The sequence below is a fragment of the Gnatocerus cornutus genome, chromosome 8 (assembly GCF_029298725.1).
Source record: "Gnatocerus cornutus isolate USDA-ARS CGAHR chromosome 8, icGnaCorn1.1, whole genome shotgun sequence".
NCBI classification, from domain to species: domain Eukaryota; kingdom Metazoa; phylum Arthropoda; class Insecta; order Coleoptera; family Tenebrionidae; genus Gnatocerus; species Gnatocerus cornutus.
Genome location: NC_142240.1, coordinates 8903599 through 8931386, shown reverse-complemented (window position 1 = coordinate 8931386; position 27788 = coordinate 8903599). Strand labels below are relative to the sequence as shown.

Here is a 27788-nt window from a genome sequence, read left to right as displayed (position 1 = left end):
CATTTTGACATATTCCATACTTTCAAATCCTACTCGACTTTTATTCGTTTTAAAGTCTAGTGGAAACTGAAATTTCGTGACGTTTCGTGAAGTGTCATTCTAACATTTTGTATGCCATTTTTGGCATTAATTCAAGATTTAAATGGTGTATAAACGCAAAAAGTATCACTACGGCGACACCCACTTAAAGAAAAAGTGGCGAACTAAGCGCAGAACTAAAGATTTAGACCAGGTAAAATTTTTAACCTCAAACCATACCCACGTGCTAACGATAACCCCACAGATTGACGAAGACCTTAAGCCAGAGAATGCTCAACAATTAATCAACCAAGAAGTCGACTACGACAGACCCGGGGCAGCCCAGTTTTACTGTGTTCATTGTGCGCGTTATTTTATCGATAATCAAGCGTTGCGTGAACACTTCAGAACCAAAGTTCACAAACGACGTCTCAAAGCTTTAGAAGACGAGCCGTATTCTATTGAGGACTCTGAACGAGCTGCAGGTTTTGGAAGTTGGAAAGCTCCAGAAAAACGAAAGATTGAAACAATTGAACCTGATGAAGTAGACAGTAAAAAAGCAAAAGTTGAATAATGGGGACTGTGGCGCGTGTCAATTGTAGAACAATAACTCGCAAATTTTCTTCAGCTTTGTACATCACTGGGGATAAAGCTCACAATAATTTCGTTGTTTTAACACCTCATGTTGACTTTGATGAACAAATCAAGGAGAGGTCACTTTTGATGAATAATATTGGGGCGCGGAAGTTGGCAATTGATTTGGATAAAATTGAAAAGAGGTGGAATTTTTTTAAGATGATTGACGACCACAAAAAAGTGCTTGAAATGACTAGGAGTGAAATCCATCAGATGCTTAATAAACTGAAGGAAGATCCTGAAAAAAACAAAGAAAATATTGAAAAACTACTTCTTCATGTCAAGCTGGTCAAGGATGATCTAAAGAACGTAAAAGATTACATGTATGGCGTTGAAGAAAACGCTCATTTGGCTGTTCTAAGTTTACCCAACTCTCTTCATCCTAAAACTCCTCAAGAAGAAGTAACCATCCACACATTTCTACAACCTCCAGAAGCTATCAATCAAAGTCACATCGATATTGGGAAATCGCAAAACTTGATACAATACACAAACCCTTCATTTTATTTCCTGAAATCTGAAGCCGCATTGCTTGAATTCGCCCTCACCAACTACTTCCAAGAAAATCTCATGCAAATGGGCTTAACTCAGTTCTCTAATGCTGATTTCGCAACGAGTGTAGTCGTAGAAGGTTGCGGGATCGATTACTTGGACAATTCGAAAGTTTTCACTCTTGATGGCTCAAACGACGACCTTAATCGTCTCCACATTGTCGGAGGCGGCTCGTTATACTCTTTCATGGCTTATTTCGCCAAGCATTTGATACAACCAGCCACTTTGCCGCTGAAATTCTTTTCTCAAGGAAGAAGGTACACTCCCGGCACTAAAGGATCCGATTTGTTCACTGTAAGTCAAAATAGTGTTGCACGAATCTTTGTAGCTACTGAAGATGACACCACGAAAATGGACGAAATTTTGGAAACTTTAACACAAGAACTTATCAAAGTTTATGAGTGTTTGGGCTATCATTTTCGTGCGGTTTATTTAGCGGCCCCTGACCTGGAAAAAAGCGAGAGTTTGAGGGTATCGATTCAGATGTTCTCAAATTATTCTCAGAAATACGTAGAAGTTGGGAATTTGTCAGTTTACGACAACTATCTAAGCAAACGCTTGTTGTTCACGTATTCTATTGATAAAGACAGAAAGTTTCTTAGAGTCCTCTCAGGTGAAGTGTTAAACGTTCAGAAGTTTTTGGCGTGCGCCATAGAAAACAACTGCTTATCTAACAAACCTTTATTAAATAATGTTCTTAAAAAACATGTTCAGTCGTAATAAAAACAAGTAGAGACAGAATCGGTGTTTTAATAATCCAAAGCGCATATTAGAGCGACTCCTCGTTTAATCCAATGAGATTCTGGTTTTTCGCTAGGTATTTCAATAGCTAGTACGTAATTAGTGGAATGTCCAGTGGTGGAGAGCACTCCAGCTCTTGTTAGAGTTTTATACACCGGACACGTGTAAATTCCTGGCGGTTTCACGTGATTCTCCTCAGGAAGGAGCCAAATTACCGGCATATCCGTGTATAATTCTTTAGGATTTGACTCATCCAGGAGTTTAATCTCAGGATTCCATCGAGAGCCCTCGAGGAATAGTCCCCAAATACAACACCCATTCAATGGTCGCTCAGTTGGAGTAGAAGCCATAACCTACCCTTATGATATAGAAGCTGTTTTTTCTCACCGTACTGTACCTGGAAAGTAAAGTTGATGGTGTCGATGGACACCACGTACTTCCTAGCAAAGTTCTGCAAAGTTGCAGTAAGAAAAGCTTGAGGGAAATAGAATCCTGATATCCAAAAAACGGGAGGAATTCCTTTATCGATCCATGTGACCAAAAACTTGACTCTGGCGTTCAAGTCAGCCACCCAAGCTCCTAAAAAACGTTTAATTTGGACACTTTTACCCACGTTAGAGTACCTAAGGGTTTAAGAGAAGGATAAGCTTTGCTGGCCCACACTATGGGCACTAAGTTGCTGTGTAAGCTAACCGACATTTTATCTAAAGCCTCAGACATCACAACTAAGCCTTTAATAGCTTTCAAGAGGTCTTGCAAGGTACTGCCTATGATTTTCAAAAGACGGTTGTACCGAATCGCTTCTTGGATTAAAACTGTATTCAAAGATTCTTCGTACAAGACGGGATATCTAAAAATTAAAATAAGATCGATTTAATACAAATTGAATATTCACTTCTTGGAAATTTCGTCTAAATCAAAGATCTTTGGTAGCTGTTGTAGAATCGAGGACGCAGTACGAGCAATGATTTCTTCTTCACTAGCAGCAGCACCGCCAACTTGTCTAGGCTGAAGAGCTAACAAAGTTGAGAGACAATTGTATGTTTGCGACTGTGCATATGTGATGTCGGCGTTTGGGTGCATCCCAAATAAGTCCGGGTCGTCATTAATTGGAAAAGTCTTAATATAGTCCAGATAATTTATATACGTTGTTGAAGGCGGGTTCTGAAATTGGAAAAAATTGAAGCTTCAAAATAAATTTAATTGAGAATGTCTGAGCGCATCGTGTCAATTAGTGGGCTTAGTCCCCATACTTTGCTAACAATAAAAGCAATTTAATATAATACCTACCTGATGATAAAGTCCTCGAACATCAAAAACATAATCAGGATCGACAACTTCAGGCTTATAATAGTCGGCCAGAATATTCATCAAACATCTCCGATCCCAGTCATCAGTCACCCGTCCTCCATAATTAATATGTCCGGCTGTGTACGTCAAAACTTTAAACGGAATCTCCACATATTCCCACAAAAACATCCTCAACTGTGATATACAAATTTTTAAATCCCCATCAGTGAATTCGTACGGGATATTAAACCCAAGCGGTCCGAACTTCCTCCTCTCCAATAACACCCCGTGAAACAAACACAAAGAAAACAGTAACAACTTAAAAACTACATTTTTCGGTCCATCTTCATTCAGAATTTCAACCAAGTCAGAGATTTGATTGGTGTAGGCACGCATAATATTCGCTTTGATCCCCGCCGGGGGTTCAATAGTCATCTTACTCCCATTCTGAAGAATTGACACTGGGAAATGCGGTGACGGCGTCGACGTCAACCAGATCCTGAAATCTTTATGGACAAGTTCGGGCGATATGTTCTCCACCAAACGTTCGAGACGCGGCATCCAACTCGGTGCTAAGTGACAATTCTGAAAGAACACCCACGAGCCAATCTCTGTTCCATTATGGAGCATCGTTTCAGCGATAGGGCCTTGACCTTGGCCGAGAGAAATCGAAAACATACGTTTTCCAAACTTCATTTTATCGGCAAACTTGTATAAATCAGCAGCGGGATCTGTTCCGGTGGAAAGGACGAAAATGAGGGGAGTTGTAGGTCCTGAATCTTTAAACACGACACCGAGATCTGTAGTTTGCGGCTCGATAAATCTCTGTCCCATTTTGTCGGAGATGAAGTCTTGCATGGCATTTGTGACTTTGTCAGCGCGTAAACACTTCAAGATGAGTAATTTTTGGAAGTTGGTGAAGGACTCGAGTTCTTCAGGGAGGGACCGCCTACAAAAGAAAGAAGTTCAGGGCGAAGTTAAAGCTACAATGTAAATACATTCGATTTTGTATAGTGTACTTAAGAATAATAAATTCATTAGTAAGTTTATTTCACGCCCCTCTAAGTGTAAATAAATTGTGTATACATTTGATTAAAAAACGACTAAATTACGACACCGACAGAACAAACAATGTAATTTGCTAACGAGTAATTTTTTTGTTTGAACTGGAACCTTTGAAGGCTTTATTTACCTCAACTCTGTTATTTAATTTTGTTTGTCTTATCGGTTAGAATACGTTTTTGTTTATAAATATCCTGACCACATTTTTTCAGGCGTGACATTAAAACATTTAGACGAACCTATGTGGGTCCTGCGACTCGAAGATTTCTTTGTAATGATCTTTATATTTTCTGAAACTCTCGACAAATCGTTTAAAATTAGGCAGAACGTACATCGATAGTATCTCATTCCAAGCCTTGCTTGATAGCCAATCAGCCGAAGGATTGGGTTCTTGCTAGAACAACTGTTCAAAATTGCATGCTGCGGATATTAAAAAATCACCAATTGTGTGTTTCCACCGGCCAGAAAATGATGCCATTCATGTCCATCGATCTCGCCCAGATCCATTAAAATCCTTACGCACATCAGGAAGGCAAACTGTAGTTTATGTTTTTCGAACAAACTCCGACAAACATTGCTGTATAGGCTGAACGTAAAGTATTCGTTAATTACAACGACTCTTTCAGAAATGTTATCTGGAAATGTACGGAAAATGAATACCTTGTATTAATCAAAGCTTTGATTATCCAACACAAATAGTAAATAGTAACCAATACTTTGCTGTAATAAAATGTACCTACACATTGAGGGTTTCGATTACCACTCACCAGTTCGTTCGGTTTCAGCCATACTCGATATGAATATTCCAATAAACCATTCCAACGAGTATTGATACATCGGGTCGACATTTGACAAATCGGACAAACAGAAAAATAATATTTGCGCCCTGTTCGCCACGGGAATGTATTGGGCACGTGTGTTATCAATGTCTATTTGAGTAATTTCTGCAGCGGTCACTTTAGCCTGCAAATAACATATCAGCGAAACATGAAACCCACGGAAATAAAAAACAAATCCCACAATCCCTCAACGTCCATCATTTTTTACACGATGCGTATTTACACCCACCTTAATATCATCACTTTTAATCTTCGACGCTTCAAGCGTAATGATAAAATCTAAATCGTCCAAAGGCGACCCTTCCATCGAACTTAATTTGTACAAAATTCGATCTTCGATTTCTTTCAGCTCTTGTCTCATTTGCGTGTTGGCCACAATCAACTGACTTCTTTGATCTTCTAAATCTGGCCGTTCTTGCATTACAACCAGCGCCAAGAGTTGGTCCTGGAGCCCACTCGGAACCAGCGTGAAGTTGACCAACAAAACTTTAACGCAGATCTCGGGTGTGTAGTGAGGATTTGGTAGTTTAGTCGTCATGTACAATCGAAAATCTTCATCATAAGGTACGACCACGTCTCCCAACTTCAGCATCCATGTCCCCGCTTGCTTGAACTTTTGTCTGAGAAGAAGGGGATCCAATCCCGGATCTAAGTCTATTCCAATACCTTCAATTAAGACAGGTTTTCCGAACCGAACAGCGGATTCTAAAGTTCTAGCGAGTTCCTTATCGGCCATTTTGCAGATGGATATTCCGTTGGATTTTTCCATGTTTTTCACCCACTTGTTAGCTTGTCCTTGTGGATCTATAAACAGAGGCCATCGTTTTGAGTTGGAGACAAGAACGGCGTTTTCCGTGGAAAAGTAATCACGAGGCAAGCCGTCCAACTGCCAAGCACGAATCTGGACCGGTTCGGCGAGGATAGACACCGGATTTGGGTCAGGAGAGCATGGAATTTTCTGTTCTTGGATCGCTTTTAGCCATTCGGATAGAAGCCCGCGTCGATATTTATCAGTAAATGGAGTTAGATACGCGACAGCTCCGGCACTTAAAAGAATATCTCCAGTAACGTTCACTATGCTCCCTTCTATGGAGGCGATAGTGTTCAACCATCTTATTCTTTCATCGGAGAGACCAGTGATCAAACGAACCGCGCGACTCATCCTCTCCAAGCACACTTGGATATTTGCTTCTTTTTCTTCTTTGAACGCAATCTTCGCAGCGAGTTTCTTCTCCAACAATCGAAGATTATTCATCACAGATTCCATTTTAGCTGTAGCGGCAGCTAACGCTGCTTCCGTAAGTGCCAACTCTGCTTTCGCTTCAGCAAGAGCCGCCTTCTTCGGCGCTACTCTTTTATTAACAAAATAATATTTGAACATAGCATGTACCCACATACACAACGATTTACACGCTTTGGACACTTTAGCAACTTTTGCCGGTTGAAACAGCGGATTCGTCACGTAACTACGTAATTTTTCGATCATTTCCTCTGTGATGGATTCCTTGTCGAAATTCATCAGAGATGCAAGAAACTGTCCCGGATCAGCCAACATGTTGCGTCCAGGATCCCAGTAATCCAACACTTTCACTCCCGGCATCGCTCCGGGTAATTTGTTCGGTTTGATCCCCTTCACGATGCAAATAGATTCGACGACATAAACCACGCCAGATGGTGGCCGTTTCATCGATCGCACTTCAATGATGTCGTTTTTGTTGAGCGATTTCAGACTGGCCTCCGCCGCCAATAGATCCGGTAATGCTTCGTCTGCAAATTGACGGAAACGTTATTAGAATTGACCCCTAGTGTCAGGTTTCAATAACCTAAATCGCGTTGAGCGTCCTCGGCTATTGTTTGTGTGGCTAGAGTTTTTTTGGCCGCCTCTAGTTCTTCCTTCTCGACGATCTGTTTGGTTTCTTCGGCTACCTCTTGATCTTTTGCTATTTCTGTTATCATTGTTTCGGCGTCTTGTTTCGCAGTTTCGAGAGCCGGTTTCATTTCTTTGAGACGTTCCTGGAGGACTTTTACTTCTTCGGCGGTGCTCTGGAGTTTGCCCAGTCCTGAAAAACAATTAAATGCATAATGCAAAGGACGACGGAGTCGGTGCTATCAAATACTCGTATTAAAATGAATGCAAATGTAAACAATTAAAAAACAACAAAATTTTCTTTGGCTCGACTTAAAAGAACATTATTTAACAAACAAAAAGTGATTAGTTCACTGCGTTGCATTTTCTTTGTATGTTTAAAATTTCCCACTTTCTCGTTGGCGTTTTTTTAAGTATAGGGTTTCGGTTAAAAGATCAAAATTTTAATGAATAACGTAAGGAGGAACGCTACACTTGGTATTTCCTAACAAGGTGTGAAAGTCGGTACAACTAATTTTAACTTTAGTTAGAAACTTACAAACTTTAAATCATTTACTTTGTCGTGACCTTTTTACCTGTAGATAACCTGGAAATTCCTTCGGACAAAGCACCCTTTTTCTTAGTCATAAGATCTATATAACTCGACAGAAGCTCCAAATAAGACGTCGGAGTTACATAATTGTGTCTGGAAAGTTCCTGCTTGTATAACACACTTGCGTCGACAACGCTTGCATGCATAAACTGACAGACCATCACAATTCCTTCGACAGTTTCTTGCGAAACATTTAATACAGAAATATCCACGAGAAACTGCAACGCGACTGACTAAAACATATCGATTTTGAATAAAATTGAATGAAAAACTTTTGCATTCGAATTTACTTGCAATGCTGAATCCGGCCACTCGCTGAACCAGTCAATCGTGCAGCAATTGACTAAAGCCGGAAACTGTCTTAGTCTAGCCCGGAAAACGTCACCTATAGGACTACGACAAAGTTTATTTGATTTTTTTAGTCTTGTAAGAAACCAACCTCATTGTAATAACAGAGTGCAAGTTGGCTCTCACGACTTTCTGATACGTCGCGAAAAGGTTTGATTTTGTGGCGACTAAACCCATTTCTTGCACTAAACCTTTCATTTCCTGGTAAATCTTATCGAGTTCTTCCTGTGGGTAAATGTTGGGCACGTCTCCTGAATTCAGTATGTTATTCAAATCTTCAAGAAACGCCTCCGATTTGATTTGAGTGTCGGAGAATAAAAAGACAGATTCTCGTTTCTGCAGTCCGACTCGTAGCATTAAATTTTTGATGTCGTCTCTCCATTCAACCATTCCGTACGCTTTGTGTATCTCAATTTGGAAACACGCATACTCCGCCATGAAAGTCGCCAGTCGTGTTAGACTTTGTCTCCCTGATGAATGTTTTCTTAATTAAATTGTTAAAGCGACTGGATTGACTTGATTACCGGATCCACCTACCCCCAGGAGTAGCGCATTTCCGAGAGGCTGACGAATGATCCTCGAAATGCGACACACGTGCGAGATCGCGTCCAGAAAAAGAACGAGTTTCATGGGACGAGTGCTTTGGTTATTATACTCATCTAAATAATGATCGAGTACTTGTGCAAGCTTAAAAATACGTCACAAAGTGGGTTATAAAATAATCGGCTCAAACCTTCTCCATGTCTGTGATTTGTTGATATTCACGATAATCAGTCGTGGGGTCGATGAAATCCGCAAAAAACAACATTTGAGTGCCTAAAGCTGCAGTAGGCATGACTTTATAGTCGGTTTTTATTTTTTTCCTGAGCAAATTTGAAAACCAATTTCTATCATCGTCGTTCACTAAGCGGTCCTGAAAAACGCGACAACATTCGTGATACCACAGCCGAATCAGCAGTTCAACACCCTGAAAGAAAAAAAAATACCGAGAGTCCCGACGCTTTTCAATCACACACTGTAATTTTTTCGGGGCTATACATGAGCATCCCTTGGAAAACCTTGCTCAGATCTCTCAAATTGAACGTATAATGCGTCTTCGCCGGCGTTGGTAGCAGCTCTTTTAAAATTACAGTATAAACATGCAACGTAGCTTCCAGAATCGGCAAATAAAAATCCCCAAGCTCAAAATCTCCCGGAATCCGATCCATCCAGAACTTTAGTATGCTCCCAAATATTTTCCTCTACAAATATCAATTTTCCTTTCATTAATTCTTACTAATAAATGAATTACTTTGCTGTCGTCTTCCATTTCAATGAAAGCCAAGTAATGAAAATGTCTCAACAGTCGTGCAGTCACAGGATTCCTCCCGCCACCAGGAGGGCCCATTGCCACGCAAAAATTTGTATCAATGATCGTGCGGAAATCACCGATGTTTTTTCGATCGTACCAACCTGTAGATATTTTTTTAAAGAAAATTTTTCTGTGACATCGTACCTCCAAAGTCCATCCATTGACGAATTAGTTCGATCGGGGGTTGCGCCCCGTACACCTCCAAAGCTGGCATGTTAAAATCATCAATGAAAAAAATTTGACGTTTTAAAACTGGCGGACCAAACACACCCTTACGTCTTCTGTCTAATTTTGCGTCGATTAAGTCCTAGGAAAGAGTAGGTACGTTGAAACTATTATTAGATAAATTGGCGCCGGCCGCGACCTAAGGATTCACTTCTAATTCAAGGACTCGCTATTGATGGAGGAATCTCAAATTAAACATGTAATGAAACTGAATCTTTGTGAGAAAAAATTTGTCCTAGATAGTTAAAGTAATTGTGTTGGAATAATTACACTGTGCTCGAATTGCAATCTTTTTTTCCTCAACAGGTTGGGCATCCCTGGGGTAAATCTTAATTAAGTATGTTAAATACAACAGTGCTTACCGTGTTTGAATGTTAGCTCGCGTTTTCGAAATTTTACAATTTTAAAATTTTTGCTTTTTAATTTTGACTTTTTGGAATCTTTTAGAGCTTTCCTAAACCTTCGAGAACCTTGCATAGACGATGCGTGAACGTTCTAGAAGTTTTCAGCCAACCTCCTACTCCGTGGTCAGGTCAGGTGGTCAAAATTATAGAATTAATGACCATAAGTGGAACTTATGCCGACTTAAAAGTAGTGGCGCTTTTAAAAGGTATACAAACGGGTTATACCAAAAATATGTGCTACATGTGCTGGCCTTTAAGGAAGGAATTTAGATTGCGTCAAAACAATATAATAAAAGTGCCTATCGAAAAAATTTGATTACCATAGCTTTACATCAAACCAGGAATTGTAAAAAAAATATTAAAAATGCTTAAAAAGCATTAAACCCAGAAGGAAATGCATTTAATGAATTGCAAATGACAAAAACTAAGATAAATCTGTTTTCTGCAAAAACTTTTAGTAAAGCCGATTTACCTCCTTGAATCTAGTTGTGTGCTAACAATTTTGTTAGTTTTTGTGTGTGGCATTGATTTTCTATTATTTAATAAGTTCAATAAATAGTCAATAAATTTTAAAAATTGCGTTTTGATTGGGTCTAGTGTTAAAAATTGTCAAACTTAAATGTTTCGCAAATGCGAGCTAACTTTTAAATAAAATTAATATTATTGGATTCAGCGTATGCGGCTGTGTTTGACCCACCAAGTGCCCAGCTTGTTGCATTTTGCAGCTAGCACAGTGTTATTAATCGATTTTAACTTTTCCGGTGCTTCCACGTAAACAAACAAATGTATTTGAGGCCATGCCATTGACACTGAAAATAACTGCAAATAAATTACAAAAAACTAGAAAGTATATAGAACAAAAACTAAGGAAATTTATTTTTAGTGGCGTAATTGAGAATAAATACGAGCACGTTTGTTGAAATGTGTAACGTTTCCTTATAATTTTTTACTTCTTGTTTATTTACGTGTCTTAGAGAAAAACCAGTTACTCGTACTTTAAAACTACCCAATTTTTCACCTGTGTTTGATTGGCCGAAGTCCTCGCCGAAAAGCTCATAAAATCGCAAATAAACTTCTTGTGCATACTTCTGCTGAGTTTCCCGACAACAGTGAGCGACTTTCCTGTACCTGTTGGACCCACACATAGCACGTTATCGTAGTTGCTGAGCACAGTTTCCAACATTTTGGAATTCCGTATCGTGTCCATCGTTGGTACCTCAATATCGGTGTATTTCATATCGACAGTAATTTGATACTCTTCAACATTATCTAACCAACTATACCAGTATGGTGCATGAGGTTGACCATCGTCGGTAACATCAGTAAATCCTCCATCGTGAAGTCGATAATCATAAACCAAACCTTTTGATGGAAAAGCGGGAGTATCACCTTCTCTATCCATTTTTTTTCTAATCCAACGGTCTAAGTTTAAACGACTCTGATTGTCACAAGTAGCGCCCACGCTCCATATTAAAGAAAAAACAATCCAAGGGACTAATAAATAAGCTAAAGAAAAAGACCGTTAATTTTAAGAAATAAAAATAAAATGGCCATTACGAATTAAAGCCAAATATTGCGAGGATGGTGGCGGTTTGTTGTCACGTCCTGTTAAAGGTATCAACCAAAAATCCATCAAACGAAGAAATTTTACTAAAAGAGCGGAATCTACGGATGTCAATATTTCTCGCAGGTGGTTTCGCAATAAATCAATGGCAGGTATGATGTAGGTGTATATCAGTTGCCTGAGATTTTCAGTGTACGTTTTCATCAGCTGCGAAAAATACTTTTTAATAATACAAGTTGTGAAAGTGTTTATAATTCAACTCTAAAAAATATCTCCTTGATAATAAATAATTCCAACATAAATCCGCTCGTCACTTTGTTAGCTTCACTTTATTTCCAATTCAATAAATCAGTCGCAACGTGCTAAATCATGTGTGATTGTAAAATGCATCCGCATACAACACGATACTTATAATAATATGCTTGCTGATTCGGACAACTACTCAATGCTCTTTGTATCTGTCAATAAACAGTAAAGAAATCGCCAGAGCCGGAAAATGTTTCGAATAAATTGAAAACAATTTTTGTATCGATGTCCGCAGAGAATTGATAAGGAAAAATCTCTTTTTACATACCGGTGGCAAGCGTTTAAGCCAGCAGTTCACGAATGGGTCTAATCCCAAAACTCCCGGTTCCAAATAAACCATTCCGCATCGGGACACTGTGGCGGGAGACGCCACCGCCAAATCAGCCACTTCAAACATCATCGTCATTGTATCGCGAAGCTTGATTATCTCGCCGCTGCTCAGGCAGAGCTTCTTGTTATCGTCGAGGACAGTGTTCATGTTCTCGATCCAAACCGCATCAACGGGACCGTCAAACACGTACCAACGTTTGTCTTTGTTTTCTGCGGCCACACCGATCCTCACCAAACACGGAAGGATGCCATCGGTCCTGAAGAATTTTTTTATATCAAAAATTACTCAGTATATTTACATCTTCTATAACGGTTATTAAAAAAGTTTCATATTAATAATTTCACTAATAAAAAGAGGTGTTAAAAGGGAACTCGGCATGTCAAAATAAAGTAGGACCTAAAATGTAGGACCAGGATATTTGGCGTCTTAAAAACCGGGGTAGAATCTTACAAATTTCGATGTTTCCCGAAAGTAAACAACCGAAAAAGACCTAGCATTAATTTTTAAACACCCCAAAATTATCCAAATATCTACAGGGTCCGGCAACACTTGTGTCCACCCCCAAAATCGTCTTTAATTTTAGAGATAAAATTTTGAAAATTTGCATACACTCATAGTTGACAAAGCTCTAGAAGCTGACCCAAAAATTTGTTTTTTTATCACTGATAGTTTTGGCGTCGCAATGCCTTAAAAATGTAATTTTTAGTTAATTGTGAGGGTTTGTAATATTAACCCCTAATGTTATTTTTTTTCAATATAAATGTGTTAAAAATATCTCAGTTGACATTTTAGATTTAATGTAAATTGTATTCAAAATTTGAGGAAAAAATGCTGTTTAATCAAGTTAGTTTCCAATTTTATTACGTCAAAATTGGGAACTACGTTTACACCAATCTGTCAACATCTTGTGTAAAAAATGACATCTATTCTTTGGTTCGTTTTAGAAGGTAACAAAAGTCTTACTTGGCGAAATTGTCGCTTTGTCGATGTTAATTAACGATTTCTAGTGTCCAGAACGTGCAACATACCCGAGCTAATCAAAATTCACCTTCATATGAGTGAATGAAGTGCCTTGTGAAATTTTGGTGTAAACGTAGTTTGTCACTGCACCGTCAAAATCTTGAAAACTAACTTGATAAAACAGCGTTTTTTTCGCAAATTTTACAACACCATTTGAAGTAGATTTAAAATAAAAACTCAAATATTTGTATTACAGTTATGTTGAAAAAAAATTGAATTCGCTAATATTACCGCAAAAACCCAAAAATCGCTAAAAATTAAGCTTTTTAGGCGTCGCGACGCCAAAGAAACCGTGATACCAAAACAAATTTTTGTGTCAGCTTCTAGAGCCTTGTCAACTATAAGCGTATGCAAATTTTCAAAATTTTATCTTTAAAATTAAAGACGATTTTAGGGAAGGACACAAGTGTTGCCGGACCCTGTATAGACCGCAAAAATTAGCAACGAAAAAACTATTAAGAATCTCCCAAAATAATGCAAAATTACCTTAAGAGCATCCTAAAAAACTTACAAAATACTTTGTTTTTAAACACCTCAAAATGGCTTTATATCTACAGGTGTCCCAGAACTCATGACCCAGGGAACAAGGGGAGGTGCCGACAGCAATACAGATGGTAAATTTCAAAACAAAAATTGATTAAGTTTAATATTATTCGAGAAAGGATTAAAAATTAACAACCGATCCCGGAAACTTATTCTAGAGGTGGAGTAAAAAGCTCTCCCAATTTCCTAGGCAACGAGAGTCTGACCAATGGACGATAGTTTGTATCCATAGTTACCGATGTTCAAATTCATTTCAGCTTCCGGATTGGCTACCGTTTTTTTGTCTTAACTCGATTATTTTTTGAGCTAGAAAATTTTTCTATCGAAAATTTGGTTCAGAATTGTTGCCTTCATAAGCCTTTTATCTCTGGATCACGAGTTCTGGGACACCTGTATTTGTGTATGTATACTGATCCAGAAGTAACATTTTAGTCATACTAAATAAACTACATATTTTTGAAATTCGACAAGGAAAAACACTGGTTTGAAATTTATTATTGCAAAAATTTGTGTGTTTTCACACAAGTTAATAGTTATTTATTTCACTTGATTTTCTATTTTCATCTGCAATCCTCACTTAGAATAAACACTTTTGATCTACATTCTATAATTCGTAACCTATCATCAATTTCAATAAAATGAAGAAAATTTTCCACAAAAGTATTATCAACTTTACTGTTTTTCATACACGGTTCGTCAAATCGATAAAATGAAAAAAAATGCCCAACTTTTAATCATTTCGTTTCAATGTTGTCTTTATGACAGCATCAAATATGAAATAATTCTACGGATTTTTTTTTTCGCTTTTTTATAGAATTAAGAGAAATGCGAAAACATGTTTGTATATTCGGTATAATTGCTTTACAATAATCATCTTCCTTTTTAATAGGAAATCTAAATGCAAGAGGCAAACGCTAACTTGTATTAAAATTATGTATTTAATTTAAGTAGAGTTTGTTTTTTTTTTTAATTATTTTTATTAAATGAAGTTATGCAGGATGTCGAGAAAGTCGCGCACCATCGTGGTACTGCTATAGATCACCGAAAAAATGTTAAAAAAATCCATGTCTCCAATTTTTCGAGATATGATTGATTAAAGAATAAAAGTTTAATATCAAACTTAACGATTTCTGTGAAATAATTTTACATTTAAATGAATTTGTTATCTAAAAAAAAATAAAAAATGTGTAAGAAAAATGGCTGAAAACTGTTAAGATTTTTGAATCAACAATGTCAGTCAGTGTGGCATCGTTCAGATGAAACCACAGTTACATTACTCGTTCATGAGCCGACAACACCACAGCAACGTTCCTCTAGGTATGAATACAGGAAATTCAAATTATTGTTCAGCAATGTTGCCATTTTCATAATTTTATCCTGGCTCGATTTCGAAAACAGAGTGTGGATTTTTTTTAACATTTTTTTAGTACTCTGAGGGACCACTCAATTACCCTCTTTCAAAGTGGTGCGCCACTTTCCGACCATCCTGTATACAGCATTTTACGTCTGTTATTAATAAAACAAATTTTAATGTCGTCGACTTAAGACGTTAAGTTGTTAAGTTCATTTTAAAATTTTGTACCGAAGCCTAGAAATCTTTGTTTTTTACATATTTGCCATCAAATCCGAAATTAAAAAATTTAGGGAATGAAAAAGAATTGTCTCTTAATTCTGAAACACATACAAGGTGTTTATAAATGTTTCTAGCATCAAGGATGGCGATGAAATGTCAAAGAAATTTGCCGCTTATTACAAATGTGGGTTTAGATTTTTCAACTGACATTTGTAGTTAACCTCAATCATGGACCAAAGTAAGTTTTGAAAAAAACTGTTGTAGTTGTGGTTTGAAACCCTAAAATCATAAACTTGGACACAAAACCGTAACTGAAACGTAGTTGGCGCAAGTGACAACCATTTTCATAATAGTTATATTCACTATGAAATCAAAGCGGCAAAGTAATGCATGACAGGAATTCCAGAGCCATCTTTGATGCTAGAAACATTTATAAACACCTTGTATTAACAAGGATTCAACGCTGTACAATCGACGACAACGAAATGTGTACGGCAAAATTGTCTAGCGTAATTCTCACTTTAAATCATAGGCGCACTTCTAAGTGCCATTTATGACAATTGATGACAGTAGTTAGTTAAAATTGGCTAAACATTCAACTTTAGTCAAAAAGCCAAGAGCTATTGCAAAATTTAATGAAAATCGGTCGGTAAGAGCAGTGGCTGCTGATTAGTAAGAGTTGAATAGGTAAAATAAAATATTTAGAGAAAAATCAAAAAGAACGCCACTGCTCAAAGTCTGATTTACATTATGGAAAACACATTTTGTTCAAAAATGGACTTGGAACTTATCAATTTAAGCGACGACATGTAACTTCTTAGGAATGTTATTGTCTACCTATTGCAAATTGGAGTGCAATAATGCTTCTGACAGATAAATGATACCCGCTAACTATGTTTTCATTTTATTAGGTCCTAATCTCATAATTGTCTAATATTTTAAATAAGTTCTAATTTAATTATGCAAGTTATGGAAAAAATTTAAAAAATAAGAAAAATCATCGTAAAATTATTTTATTTTTGACTTTTTTCTTTAAGTTCGGGCAAATTTTTTTGTTACATGTTTTTGACGAACCGCATATAGTTGCCCCGCAATTTAATTTTACTCTACTACTACTCAGCAGTTTACCACTCATGTGTCTGCAAGTCGAACTCCCCATAAAGCTGTCCCATGGTAATGGACTTGGGATTCATCACATAAGCGTGGGCTCGCCGAAACGGTTGTCCACTAGGTTGAGGCTGTCCATCCAGACTAGTCATCGCAGCTTTTAACACTTCGTAACACTGTAAATCATGAAATTACTCGGTTTCCTTTTTTGCCGAATATTCTTTGTTTTCGCCACGCAAATATCGCCTGTTGCCGCAACGCGTGCGTGTATACCGCCGTCGAACTCATGCCGCTTCAAGACAATCAGTGTGCGTCGCGACGTCTTCCACGATGCGTCACCTAACTCAAATCCCCGAAAATTTCACGGAAGACTTTGTCAACTCCACTGGTTTCGATTGTAATTCCTTCTTCTCCTACTTAAAGATCCTCCACACTTATTACATTCCTTTTATTATCGCCGTCGGTTTCGTCGGTAATTTTCTCTCCTGCGTGGTCTTCTTGAGCACTCACTTGAAATTGCGTAGTTCTAGCTACTACTTGGCGGCTTTGGCTGTTGCCGATTTTGGGTTTTTATGTGTGGTGCTAGTGGTGCATTGTAGCTTTAATAATGTCTTCGAAATCTTCAACACGGACGGTTGGTGTCAGTTCTTCGTGTACGTTAGTTCAGTGTGCGCTTCTTTGAGCGTTTGGTTGATTGTCGCTTTCACCGTGGAGAGGTTTATTGCGGTGCAGTGGCCCTTGCAGAGGCCACACATTTGCACAGTTTCCAGGGCCAAGACGGTGGTTATTAGTCTGACTGCTTTGGCCATGTTATCACAAGTATATCTCTTTTGGATCGCGGGGTTAATTAATATCCATGACAGACCAGAATGCGAGATGAGACCTGTTTACTTCGAGTTTATGAAGATTGTTAATTTTGTTGACACCATGGCTACTTTGGTCGTACCTTTCGTTCTTATAGTTGTCATGAACACGATGATTGGAAGAAATCTACTTCTGTTTAGAAGGAGACTTCAAGCGAGCTCTATTGATGAATATCTTGATACGGAAACGGACAAGACCGAATTACAACACTCAAACACGCAGGTAATTTTTAGTTACAAACAACCCTGAACTTGTCATCTGAGCTTATAAGTAATTTGTACACTATCATGTTCCCGCTTTTGTTATTTCCGTATCTCCATTATCATAAAGGGGCGTTGGTATTGGTCATCACCTTTGCTGACAACGAACTTGTGACGTTTTATTACGTGTAGTTTTTTTCGTATTAATGTGTCGCAATGTCAAAACCAATTAGCTTTTCTTTTCCAATAACCACTGACTGATCTACATTTTGATGACTCACATCGACGGATATTCGAATCCACTTTTGCTGTATAAACTATTCATACAATTTCAGCGTTGCTAATTTTAATACGTATTTCAATCAAAGATCGACATTTCTGGCACATCCCACCATCGGTGAAATCGATGAAACGAAAATGATCCAAAAGAAAATTGATGAACTTTTCCGAATGCTAAAACGTTTCGGCAGATAAAATAAAAAGCTTCATTAATCCATTGTGTATGGCCAAATTTACTGATTACAACCCTATCAAATTTACGACGCGACGCTGACAACAATATAAGGGGCGGATTAGCGCCGGATTTTCTATTACATCACTCATAGCGCCGGCAATGTTAAACTGACGGGGAAATTTGGACGTCGGAGGTCATAAATGAAATTTCCACTCTAACCTGTGATCTTTGAGTAAATATTTAGATGTTGAAATAAATCATGTTAGAATGCACTTTAGAAAAAAAGAATCAATTATCAGATTACCAACGAATTAAAGCCGTGTTCTTTAACATTTGATATGGTACTTTATGCGCCGGAATTCCTGTAATTATTGTTTGAATCAATCATTTTTCATTCATATTTCATATAAAAAAATAATCTGGCAAAGTGCTAACAAAAACTACACCGCAAACAATCAAGCAAATTGATTAATAATAACAGCGCTGTAAAAACAGCTTGAATATTTAATAATTTAAGTTTTTCCAAAAGATATAATGGAGGGTGAACTTGACAAGAACTTGTTTATTATTTGTATTCCCTGTTTTTATAGACTTGCTCTATTCAGAACGTGGACAATAATAGGACGAACAAGAGAGTTTTATTTTTGAAAAACCGTGAATTAATAGAGCTTTTCCAATTGATTTCTATCTATTTGAAAATTGACGTTTAAGCCGCAATGTACCTGAATTGAAACATAAGAAAACAAACTATGGATGAATTTAATTGAGTTAAAAAGACTTCATTAAAGAGTCTTCATGACTATTTTAATAAACGAGAGTTTCAGCATTGAGGAGAAATTTGGATTTTAATCAAATCACGCGATGGAGTCCTGTGACATTTGGTTAGATATTCGACACCGTGGATTTTAATGTAAAACCCGACCATATGGAGCTTTTCTCGATTAACTCGTTAGCTAATTTGTTAATGGAAAGTGGTGTGAAGTACATTAATTTCAGAGTGGCAGCACCAACAACCGTCGCCAGGGTTCGCAACAATCGCATGTTTCACAAAAATCTAATCCTTGGCGATCGAGCAAGAAATTCAACAATAACCAGCAGGAAAGATGCCCTTGTATACGTGAGTACATTTTCTTTCTTAATGAACTTCTCATTTTATTAGCTATTTGAAATTACGTCAACAAAGTGGTAAATCAGTTGTTTAATTGAGTAGAAAATAATGTGTTTTCCTGAAAGTTTTGACCCAAACTTTGTAAATGAGAACCCAATAAAGGGAAGCTTGGTATTTTCCAGATATAAAAATGTCGGCTAGAAATGTGGCGTCTGCAAGAAGCCAACAGAACATAACGAAAATGCTTCTTCTTATATCATCGGTCTTCATCGCGCTTAATTTCCCAAGGTGGGTGTTGGTGTCGTACCTGCTCAATTTAGCAACCCCTTCCCTTAATGACAAAGTCATTAACTTTCTAAAGTCGATGTTGAATCCCACGACTTTTATGCCGCCTTAAATCGAGAGATGTTTATAAATGTGGGATATATCAACATTAAAATATTTGAGATTTTTTTCTTACGCAATCACTGTCACTTATTTAAGAAATATGTGTGTTTAACAAGATTTTTATAACCGATTCTATTTTTTCAGTTATGTAATTCGCCTGTCCGTATATTTCGCTTTTACGCTTCAGGAAAAGGATCCTCCTGAAACCTTGTATTGCATTCAACAGTTCGCCATGTTGCTTTATTACACCAACTTCAGCATAAACTTTTTACTTTATGCCATGTGCGGAGTGACATTTCGACGCTGTTTATGGCAACTTTTAAGAAGCAACTTGAAGAGATTAGCCGGAACACCTTTCCACAGCAAATGGTATGAAAATACCTCCACCTTTCTCATTAAAATGTTCCTCTTTCCAGAACGAACATCCGAGAGACGATGGGTTCATAATCAAGCATGATCAGCATGAAAAAGAAGAGTTTTGATATTGTTTAAACGTTGAACGGTTGTTTCATCACTTATTTATCATCAATGTTGGAATAAATTACTTAAAAAAATACCCTTGCATCGACCATTTCTCACGGAATTTACGGGTGTAAATTAACACAGAAAAAACATTTCTTACTGGCTGCCCTACCTTTGTTTTTCCCGACGCCGTCGGTCCTACCAACATTAATCCGTGTCGCACGATCGTGGTCTCGTATAATTGGATTACTTTACGGACGAATTCTGCAATTTAGATTGACGTTAAATGCAAGGTTTCTACATTTTCATAAGTTACCGTTGACGTCCTCCAAGCCCATTTTAACGCAACAAGCGCGAATCGATTTCTCCAGAGCCCCATAATCAACAGGTTCCTCCACCATTTTTGGGAACAAGTCCGAGACGATACCTAAAATACAATTAAGATCCTTAACACATATAAAAAAAATTAAAAGCATTCAAACTCGAAGATGAATTTTACTGAGAATTTCATTATATAATTCGGTTTAGTAACGCATTTCTATTTTGTGTCATAAAAAGCAAAACAGAAAAAACATATACATTTATTAAAATATGTAATCTGAAACCGGTGAACTTCCTTTCAATCTGATTTTGTGCGAAGCTCGACAGCAAATTTCCAACGCCAAATCAAAACAATCGATTCCACGAACATTATATCAAACGATTTGAATGAAGGAATTTAACCCTACGTGACCCTCGTTTTAATTACACACTTCGCTTACCATTAAACAATTTAAGATCGTCCTTCAAAAACTTCGGAACGTTGACATCTCTTAGCGCCCTTAAAACAATTTGACTCTCATCCATCACTGGTTTTTCTCGCTTTAAATTTCCGGCGACGGCGATGACTGTTTTTACAGCTCTCATTCCGAAGTCGTAATGATCCTGAGTGCTCAACTGTTCGGAACTTAGTTTAAAAGTGGTTGTGATTTTATTAGCCAACAATTTTGCGTTTCCAAAACCGAATGAAAACAACGAGATCTCGGATATTAAACTGTAGTCAGGTACCATCATCGACACTGGTCTAAAAAGAGCTTTTAAGTTGTCTGGCAGCTCTGTTCGTCCAGCGTAGCCAGGATTCATGGTTATAAAAACAGCGCAAGATTCTTTCAAACGGATTTCTGCACCTTCGAAAACGAAAACTTCAAGACGAGCTTGCTGAGCTTTTTGGATTGTGGTGATTTGTTGAGCGACGACTGATAGTACTTCTATGTCAATTCTGTTGAATTCATCGAAACAAGCCCAAGCTCCGGAGCTTGCGAGGCCTTTGAAGAACTTTCCCATTGCCATGAAGTCCAGTTGATCGGAGCAGTTGAAGACGACGCATTGTAACGCCATGGCTTTAGCGAGATCTTTGGTTGTTTCGGTTTTACCGGTACCTGCAGGACCTGCAGGGGCACCACCAAATTTCAAGTGCAAGGCTCCTGTTAAGGTCAAATAACAGCGATCTGTTAAGGGGGTTATAACAAGGCGACCACTATTTCCGAGATATTCGTAACCGTACTGGAACTCTGCGTTTACTGCTCTGACTTTCATGTCTACCTCGACCCAGTAATATCTCAGCTGACTTATCCAGTCGAAATCGTTGACGTTGCTTATGTTCAAATCAACAATGTTTTGGGTGACATCGCGAGCATGGACTTCTATCACAATGAGAGCAGATAGGATCTCCCGGTGGAGAAACGACAGAGCTCCTTTGACTAATCCGCGGAGAGCGTCCAACTACAACGAAAAAATTACCACAACAAAGTACTTCAACAGTACCTACGTTGGTGAACACCACTTCTTCGAGAAACGCCTTCAGCGCATTATTGCGAATTCCATCTTCAACCCCAGCAGTCCAAAAAGCCTGACTACAAGCTATGACAACTTGTCCCGGCCATTCCAACACCCATTTATCTCTTGCTGTTTTGAATATTGCTTTCAAAGATTCCTCTAAAATACTCCTAATCGTGCTCTTCATGCTGGTTTCCACCAGTAGCAACCAATTCTCAACATTCGCCGTCGGATAAAGCGTTGGATTCAGATCCACACACTCATCCTCGCCGGAAAACATCTGAGTAATTTTTAAATCTTGTTCGAAATTGAGCTGAAAAAAAAAAATAGTACAATTGTAATTGTAATAACCGTTAAAAACGCCCACGGCCACGTGGCTTTTTGTCAAAAGAAATAAGAGTTTACGACTTTTTAACAAAGAAAAACTCGTTCGTTTCAAAAGAATATTTAATTGGTGTTCAATTCTTGTTTATGCTACTTGAGATAAACAAGCAACAGTTTGTTCAGTTTGGTACGGTCAGTTGCTGTTTTATATTAGGAAAAAGTAGGACGTTGGAAATTGATTGACGAGACGAATAAAGAATAAAGGACGTTTGAAGCTGTATTTCGTAGCGGCTGGGCAGCAGGCAATAAAATATAATAAAAAATCGCACGAATCCTAGACTAAAAAATTAGTAATGGAAAAAATGAGGTGCTACGAATTGATTGAATAAATAAGCAACGGGGGAAGACGGAAAAACATATGTACCTATCGAATTACCAGTGGCAGTTAATTTTTTTTTAGAAAAATCGAAACTGAATGTCTTATCAACAAAAAAGCTAAATATCTGTCGTAGTTCCGGAGACATGGAGCACCAAAAGTTAATATTACGTACTATTATATTCGAACTATTGGAAAACTTTCCAACTTTGTTAAAGTTCCATATTTTCCAGTTAGAAGAATTTAAACCTAATTGATATAAAATCGATTGAATCGGAAACTCACCCTAGCAATATTCTCGAAACATTTGCGCAAATGAGGTTGGACAGCCAACGGGTTCTTTGCATGAGAAAGGATCTCCAGAAGTTCGTCGTCGCTGAGGAAATAAAGTCTCGGAAATGCCGTACGTTTAGTCTCCAAGTAATCAGTGAGGCCTTTCTGAACAATGTCTAGAATATGGTTGGCATCTTTCAAGCTTTCGAACAATTTTCTATCGGCACAGTATTTAATGATCTTCAAACAAAAAGATAAAATAAAAAAATATAAGAGTGAAAAAAATACGTAGGGATTTTCTCGGGCGCCTCTCATGATTCGTCGCCACGTCCTCTCCATGCTGCCATATTTCTTACTTTCTGCAGGTAATTGAATTCTTATGTCCTCGCTTGTTAGGATTGGTTCCAAATACATCCATTGCCTAAAAAGATGATAAGCCCCGAGTTTCTCCCTCAAAAAACGTACTTCTGCACGTCCATCCACTCTTCAATGACATCCGTAGTAGTTTTTAGACTCTCCTCCCATTGGTCTATTTGTTGTTCAAACGGTCCTTTGAAAGGACTAAAACTGAGCTGTTGCGTCAAAACAATATGGTCATCCAGCATTTGCTGGGTTTCTTCAGGAATTTTCATAATGTACGTTCCCGTATCTTTGTAGGGATTTAATTCCATGGTACAGTTCTCCCACTCAGTTAACATCTTATTCAAAGTTTGCTCAATACCAAACTCTTTACTCGCATGATCAGCAATTGAAGACAATTCTGTACTGTATTTCGCAATTCCTATATTAAGACAATCTTGGAAAGTGACCCCAGCAGTCCAGACTATTTCAACTCCAGTCGCTTTGCTGAAATCTTCCCAGTGTCTCGGTCTCATCCCTGGGTTCCTCAAACTTACTAAAATAGGAATAAGAGGACGAAACTCTTCAATTTGACTTTTAACTTCCAAGGCGATTTCTTGAACGGCTTCAATTTCTGAAAAAACTCGAACTGACTTCACGATGGTCTTATACATTTCAGTTGCTAATCTTTCAACGGCTTCTATATCGACGTTTACTATTGGATTTTCCATCCACATTTCGTGGTTTCTCAACCAATCTGCGGCAGTGGTCCAAAGCGTTTTGTAAGGTTCGAATTCTTTGATTAACTTCAAGAGATTATCGAAAGGTATGACAGCAACACCGAAGAGTTTTTGTCGTTGATTCAAAAGCTGACCTTGTTCTTGGGCGTCTTTCATGGCCTTCCATAATCGTCGTATGTCGACGGCGATTTCGTGCACTTTGCTGAAGTCCTTCATTTTTGCCATTTGTACAACTTGAGCTGTAAAAGTCTCAATTTTATCATTGAGAGTATATTCGTCGCTGAGTTGAATTTTATAAAAACGCTCTTCTTCTTCCTTGAGGTACTGCTCGGTTAAATCGACTTGCTTGGCGAGTTTGTGCGGCCACCCGATTGCTAGCCATTTATTGTCAAAGTCTTCTTGAGGAAGCGAGTACCAGAAGTGGTCTAACACGTCGTACTCCTAAAGTAGGTAAAAAAGCACATTTTCATCACATATTAATTGATACTCACAATCATGTAGCGTCGGACTGATTCTTCCTGAGCCCGAACAGACATTGGAATCGTCTCCATCCAATCTCGTATATCAAAAATCGTCTCTATAGAATCAGGCTTCTGGTTAAGTTTTTCAAAAATCTTTTCATACTCTTCTAAAACAACGACAATATTATGTTTCATTCTTTGGCAGAACATATCCAAGAGTTTCATAGCGAGGTCTTGACGCTTATTAATTAAAAAGTGTCTCAGTTGCTCGATGGTAATGTAAAACGGCCCAATCACAATAGACACTGGCAAAGTGGCCTCCAGATTTGCCTTCATTCTGTAATGAAACGAAACTTCTTCTTTGACTTCAGAAGCAGTGTGCTGCTCTTCTTTAAACTTTCTGCAAAAATCAAAAAAACAATAAAATCATTTGATAGATGACACCACTTACTCGACATAAGCTTTGATATCCAACGTAAACAGTTCAATAAATATATCAAATTCCTTCGCGTACGCAACCAACGGAATCAAAGCTTTCTTGTAGGCCAAAACAAACCGATTTCTTACACCAGCAACTTCTTCCGACAACAAACCAACCGATGACAGCATCAAATCTTTCGGGAATTTTAAATTCTCCAACAAAAATGGATGAATCTGTTTAATTTTATGCGTGTGTGTCAGAGCCGTATCGTATAACTTTAATAAGACTTTTTCGAACAGCTCAAGTTTCGTTGAATAAAACGCTGATTTTTCATCCATTTTCATTTGCAAAATAAAAATGGCGGAAGCTTTGGGGATAAAGGGACTCTCTATTAAATTTGAACCCCAAACAAAATCGTCTTTGACCACAAGACACGGTAGACAGGGAGTTTCAACCATGTCAATAAACATTTCAATTGAGTTAATAACGAGGACTCTGAGAGTGAATTGCATGCGGAATTTGACTAATTCCATGAAACGTTGCAGTTTCGAAACTGTGTAAATAAAATGCTTGTTTACGTTGATATCGAACCATCCTTTTCCAACGTCCCTCAAGCACATCCGGATGTTGTAGACAATGGTTTCTAGCCATTGCCCTTGCAAGTATTTAACGACCTGAAATGCTTCCCGTCAGTTTAAACTGTTGGAAAAATTTGATTTTCAGACATTTTTTAATTCCGCGACAAATAAGAGTGGATAAACTTGGCAAGTTTTGTTTGGTATTACGTACTACTTTTAATTAAATTGAACTGGCAGTCGCCTGCCAATATCACTGTTAAAATGGAACAAAATTAAACAGTTTTTTATGCATTGACGCGAAATTAACAAAACTTACATTGTTAGTACATTGCGTTTGAACGAGCTCAAATTCATCAAGAGTAATGCGTTTAATTCCATAGCTTCTTGTATACAAAGACATTTTCTCTACTTTTAGACACTCTCCAACAACCAAAAAGAGAGCTCTGAAACTTTCAGGAATAACATAAAGATGCATCCATTTGAAATAATCGCGCATTCCCGCAAAAGATTTCATTCCAGTTTTTGTCCTTACAGGCTCTAAAAAAGATTTTCAAATGAAGTAGATAATTTTATACATACGTTTTAGAGATGTTTCCCAGTTTTTCATAGCATCACCCAAGTACTCATTTAGTCTGGGATCCTTGCCGGCGTCTAAGCGAAATTGAAGGTCGCATTGAGTTTGCTGGTAAATATTCTGTACTTGCTTGACCAACTAAAATTTGTGGGTAACTTAAAAATGGTAAAATTACGGTTAACCTTTTCCCATTTGGATTCATCTTTGATTAATCCACCTCTGGTGGCTGATTTATAAATAATATCCAAAATTGTATCATTAAGACAAGGAATTCCCACTAGCAGCATTGTGTTTAAATAAAACTGGTATCTAGAAATTCAAAGATAAAGTTACAAAAGCTAATATGTTTTTTGTCAGAGACTATTGCAATGTAAATTATTCTACATTTATGTAGTGGAAAACTAACAATAATATGTACATATTTTTAACAAATTGCTTCTTTCTCATGCTAAAATGTTAAATACATTCAATGAGTTTATCCCGGCGCATCCACCATAATTTAACTCCGCATTGCTTATCTTTCCACGTTTCTTCTATCAAAAAAATTTCATTTCATCAAAAACACATGTCTTTGTTATTCATAACGCAATTTTCTCCCTTTTAATAAATACCAAGCTCGTTACCGAATAAAACGTTTTGCCGAGACGTGTTTCATAATCTCGTTTTTTCCCCCTTTTGTTTTGTCAGCCACTTACCTAAGCGTTGACGCTACTTTTGCTCTTCGACTGACTGCAGCTAAAATTCGTCGAGCAAAAACTGAAGGATCTTCTGCTTTAAACATTACATAAATTCTAGGAAGTTGAAAAGTTCTTCGTGTTCCGTCCAACGTGATAAGATGCCACAATTTTGTATCAGCATTATAATCCACTACTGCTACATTAATCCAATTGCACATATGCATAAACACGTCATCGGGTTCAGTGAAGGGAGCTAGTTCGTTTGGTTCTACGGGAACAAAGGCTTCGCCTGGAAGAGGATTCTGGACGCCTTTGAGCATTCCCAATTCGATCCAGTTTTCCGGAGTTCTATCAAAGGGTGAGATAAAGTTAAAGATTGGATGTGAGGGCGCGTGAAGTTATAAACAGATTTGTTTACACGATGTGGTGTTTTTAACCTACTTTGACTACGACAAATGCTATAAAAGTTTCTCTGGTTGAAGTTAAATTGCTTCAGTAGAAAATATAAAAAGTTCAAACGGCATGTCAAATTAAAGTTGCGTCAAATGGAACCTAAGCAACAACGTTGACGCAACTGTGCTCCATGAACTTGAAATCGAATCGTTCATAGTTTAATTCCTTTTATCTAGCCCACTAATCAACTTTTACTTGTTTCCAGCTTTTAGTTCTTGTTGAATACAAACAAGTATTCATTGATTACATGAAGAGACGAATGCGACGGACTTTAAATTAATAATGTCAGTCACCATCACCTGCAATCGAATTCCTCATCGTCGAATAGCTCCAGGGGTAAATAATTTTGCATTCGTATAATACTCGTCTTGGGAACCTTTTCAGGATAATTCAGTTTCAGTAGTGGAACTGAAACCATATCAGCGGGCGATATATTCATTTCATTCAATAAAACCTTGATATTTTTGCCCTACAAAACAGATTTTGTTTGCTTGTAATAAGAGAGTATTAGTAAAACCTGATAAGCACGCATCAGGCGCTCGGTAGCAACACTTCTCGTCATTTCATAGGGGTAAACATTAAGTGGTAGTTGAACTTTGGGTTTAAAAGTATCCACGGAAAATTCCTGGAATTAATTCTATTTTCCTCACGCCAGGAAATCCGTAATAACTCACTATGAAATCATCCTCATCGTAGGTCATCCACCTTTCAGCATCTTGTAGCTGCAGGTTTTTTCTGACTTCCTTCAGGGTCCTGAGAGTTGGCGAATGTTTCTCAGTTCTGATTTGCCATAAGAAGTTTGTTTTTTTAAAGCCTCCAATTATGGGCTCTTCATCTTCGTCGTCGTAATATTCTGTTATTACCTCAGAATAGTAACCGCGACAGGCGTTTTCTTCTCTCTCAATTTTCGCAT

The 27788-nt window shown here is 37.7% G+C and overlaps 4 protein-coding genes across 4 annotated transcripts; 3 read left to right on the top strand and 1 right to left on the bottom strand.

Annotated features, from left to right (window-relative positions):
- Window positions 1-42: 42 nt before the first annotated feature.
- Window positions 43-592, top strand: LOC148169496 (zinc finger protein 593 homolog). Its single transcript, XM_088043754.1, has 2 exons — window positions 43-232; window positions 284-592. The coding sequence occupies exons 1-2, from the start codon at window positions 143-145 to the stop codon at window positions 590-592; spliced, it is 399 nt and encodes a 132-aa protein (XP_087899880.1). The 5' UTR covers window positions 43-142.
- Slimp (Seryl-tRNA synthetase-like insect mitochondrial protein) lies at window positions 592-1947 on the top strand. Its single transcript, XM_088043751.1, has one exon. The coding sequence runs from the start codon at window positions 592-594 to the stop codon at window positions 1924-1926; it is 1335 nt and encodes a 444-aa protein (XP_087899877.1). The 3' UTR covers window positions 1927-1947.
- Window positions 1921-27591, bottom strand: LOC148169493 (dynein axonemal heavy chain 1-like). Its single transcript, XM_088043744.1, has 38 exons — window positions 27550-27591; window positions 27393-27500; window positions 27175-27344; window positions 26441-26770; window positions 25928-26054; window positions 25751-25883; window positions 25488-25708; window positions 24624-25267; window positions 24203-24572; window positions 23098-24152; window positions 22921-23053; window positions 22645-22872; window positions 21652-21972; window positions 20606-21605; window positions 20161-20271; window positions 20017-20108; window positions 16391-16545; window positions 12064-12382; window positions 11483-11696; window positions 10944-11431; window positions 9441-9603; window positions 9237-9397; window positions 8962-9186; window positions 8679-8912; window positions 8470-8632; window positions 8037-8415; window positions 7888-7990; window positions 7581-7830; window positions 6962-7198; window positions 5368-6905; window positions 5067-5262; window positions 4741-4934; window positions 4539-4693; window positions 3238-4186; window positions 2843-3111; window positions 2571-2797; window positions 2345-2526; window positions 1921-2300 (listed from the first exon to the last, which is right to left on the bottom strand). The coding sequence occupies exons 1-38, from the start codon at window positions 27574-27576 to the stop codon at window positions 1956-1958; spliced, it is 12216 nt and encodes a 4071-aa protein (XP_087899870.1). The 5' UTR covers window positions 27577-27591; the 3' UTR covers window positions 1921-1955.
- Window positions 16614-19912, top strand: CNMaR (G-protein coupled receptor). Its single transcript, XM_088043752.1, has 5 exons — window positions 16614-17455; window positions 18884-19004; window positions 19178-19283; window positions 19527-19751; window positions 19799-19912. Coding segments are annotated over exons 1-5 (1209 nt in total). The 5' UTR covers window positions 16614-16699; the 3' UTR covers window positions 19800-19912.
- Window positions 27592-27788: the final 197 nt, after the last annotated feature.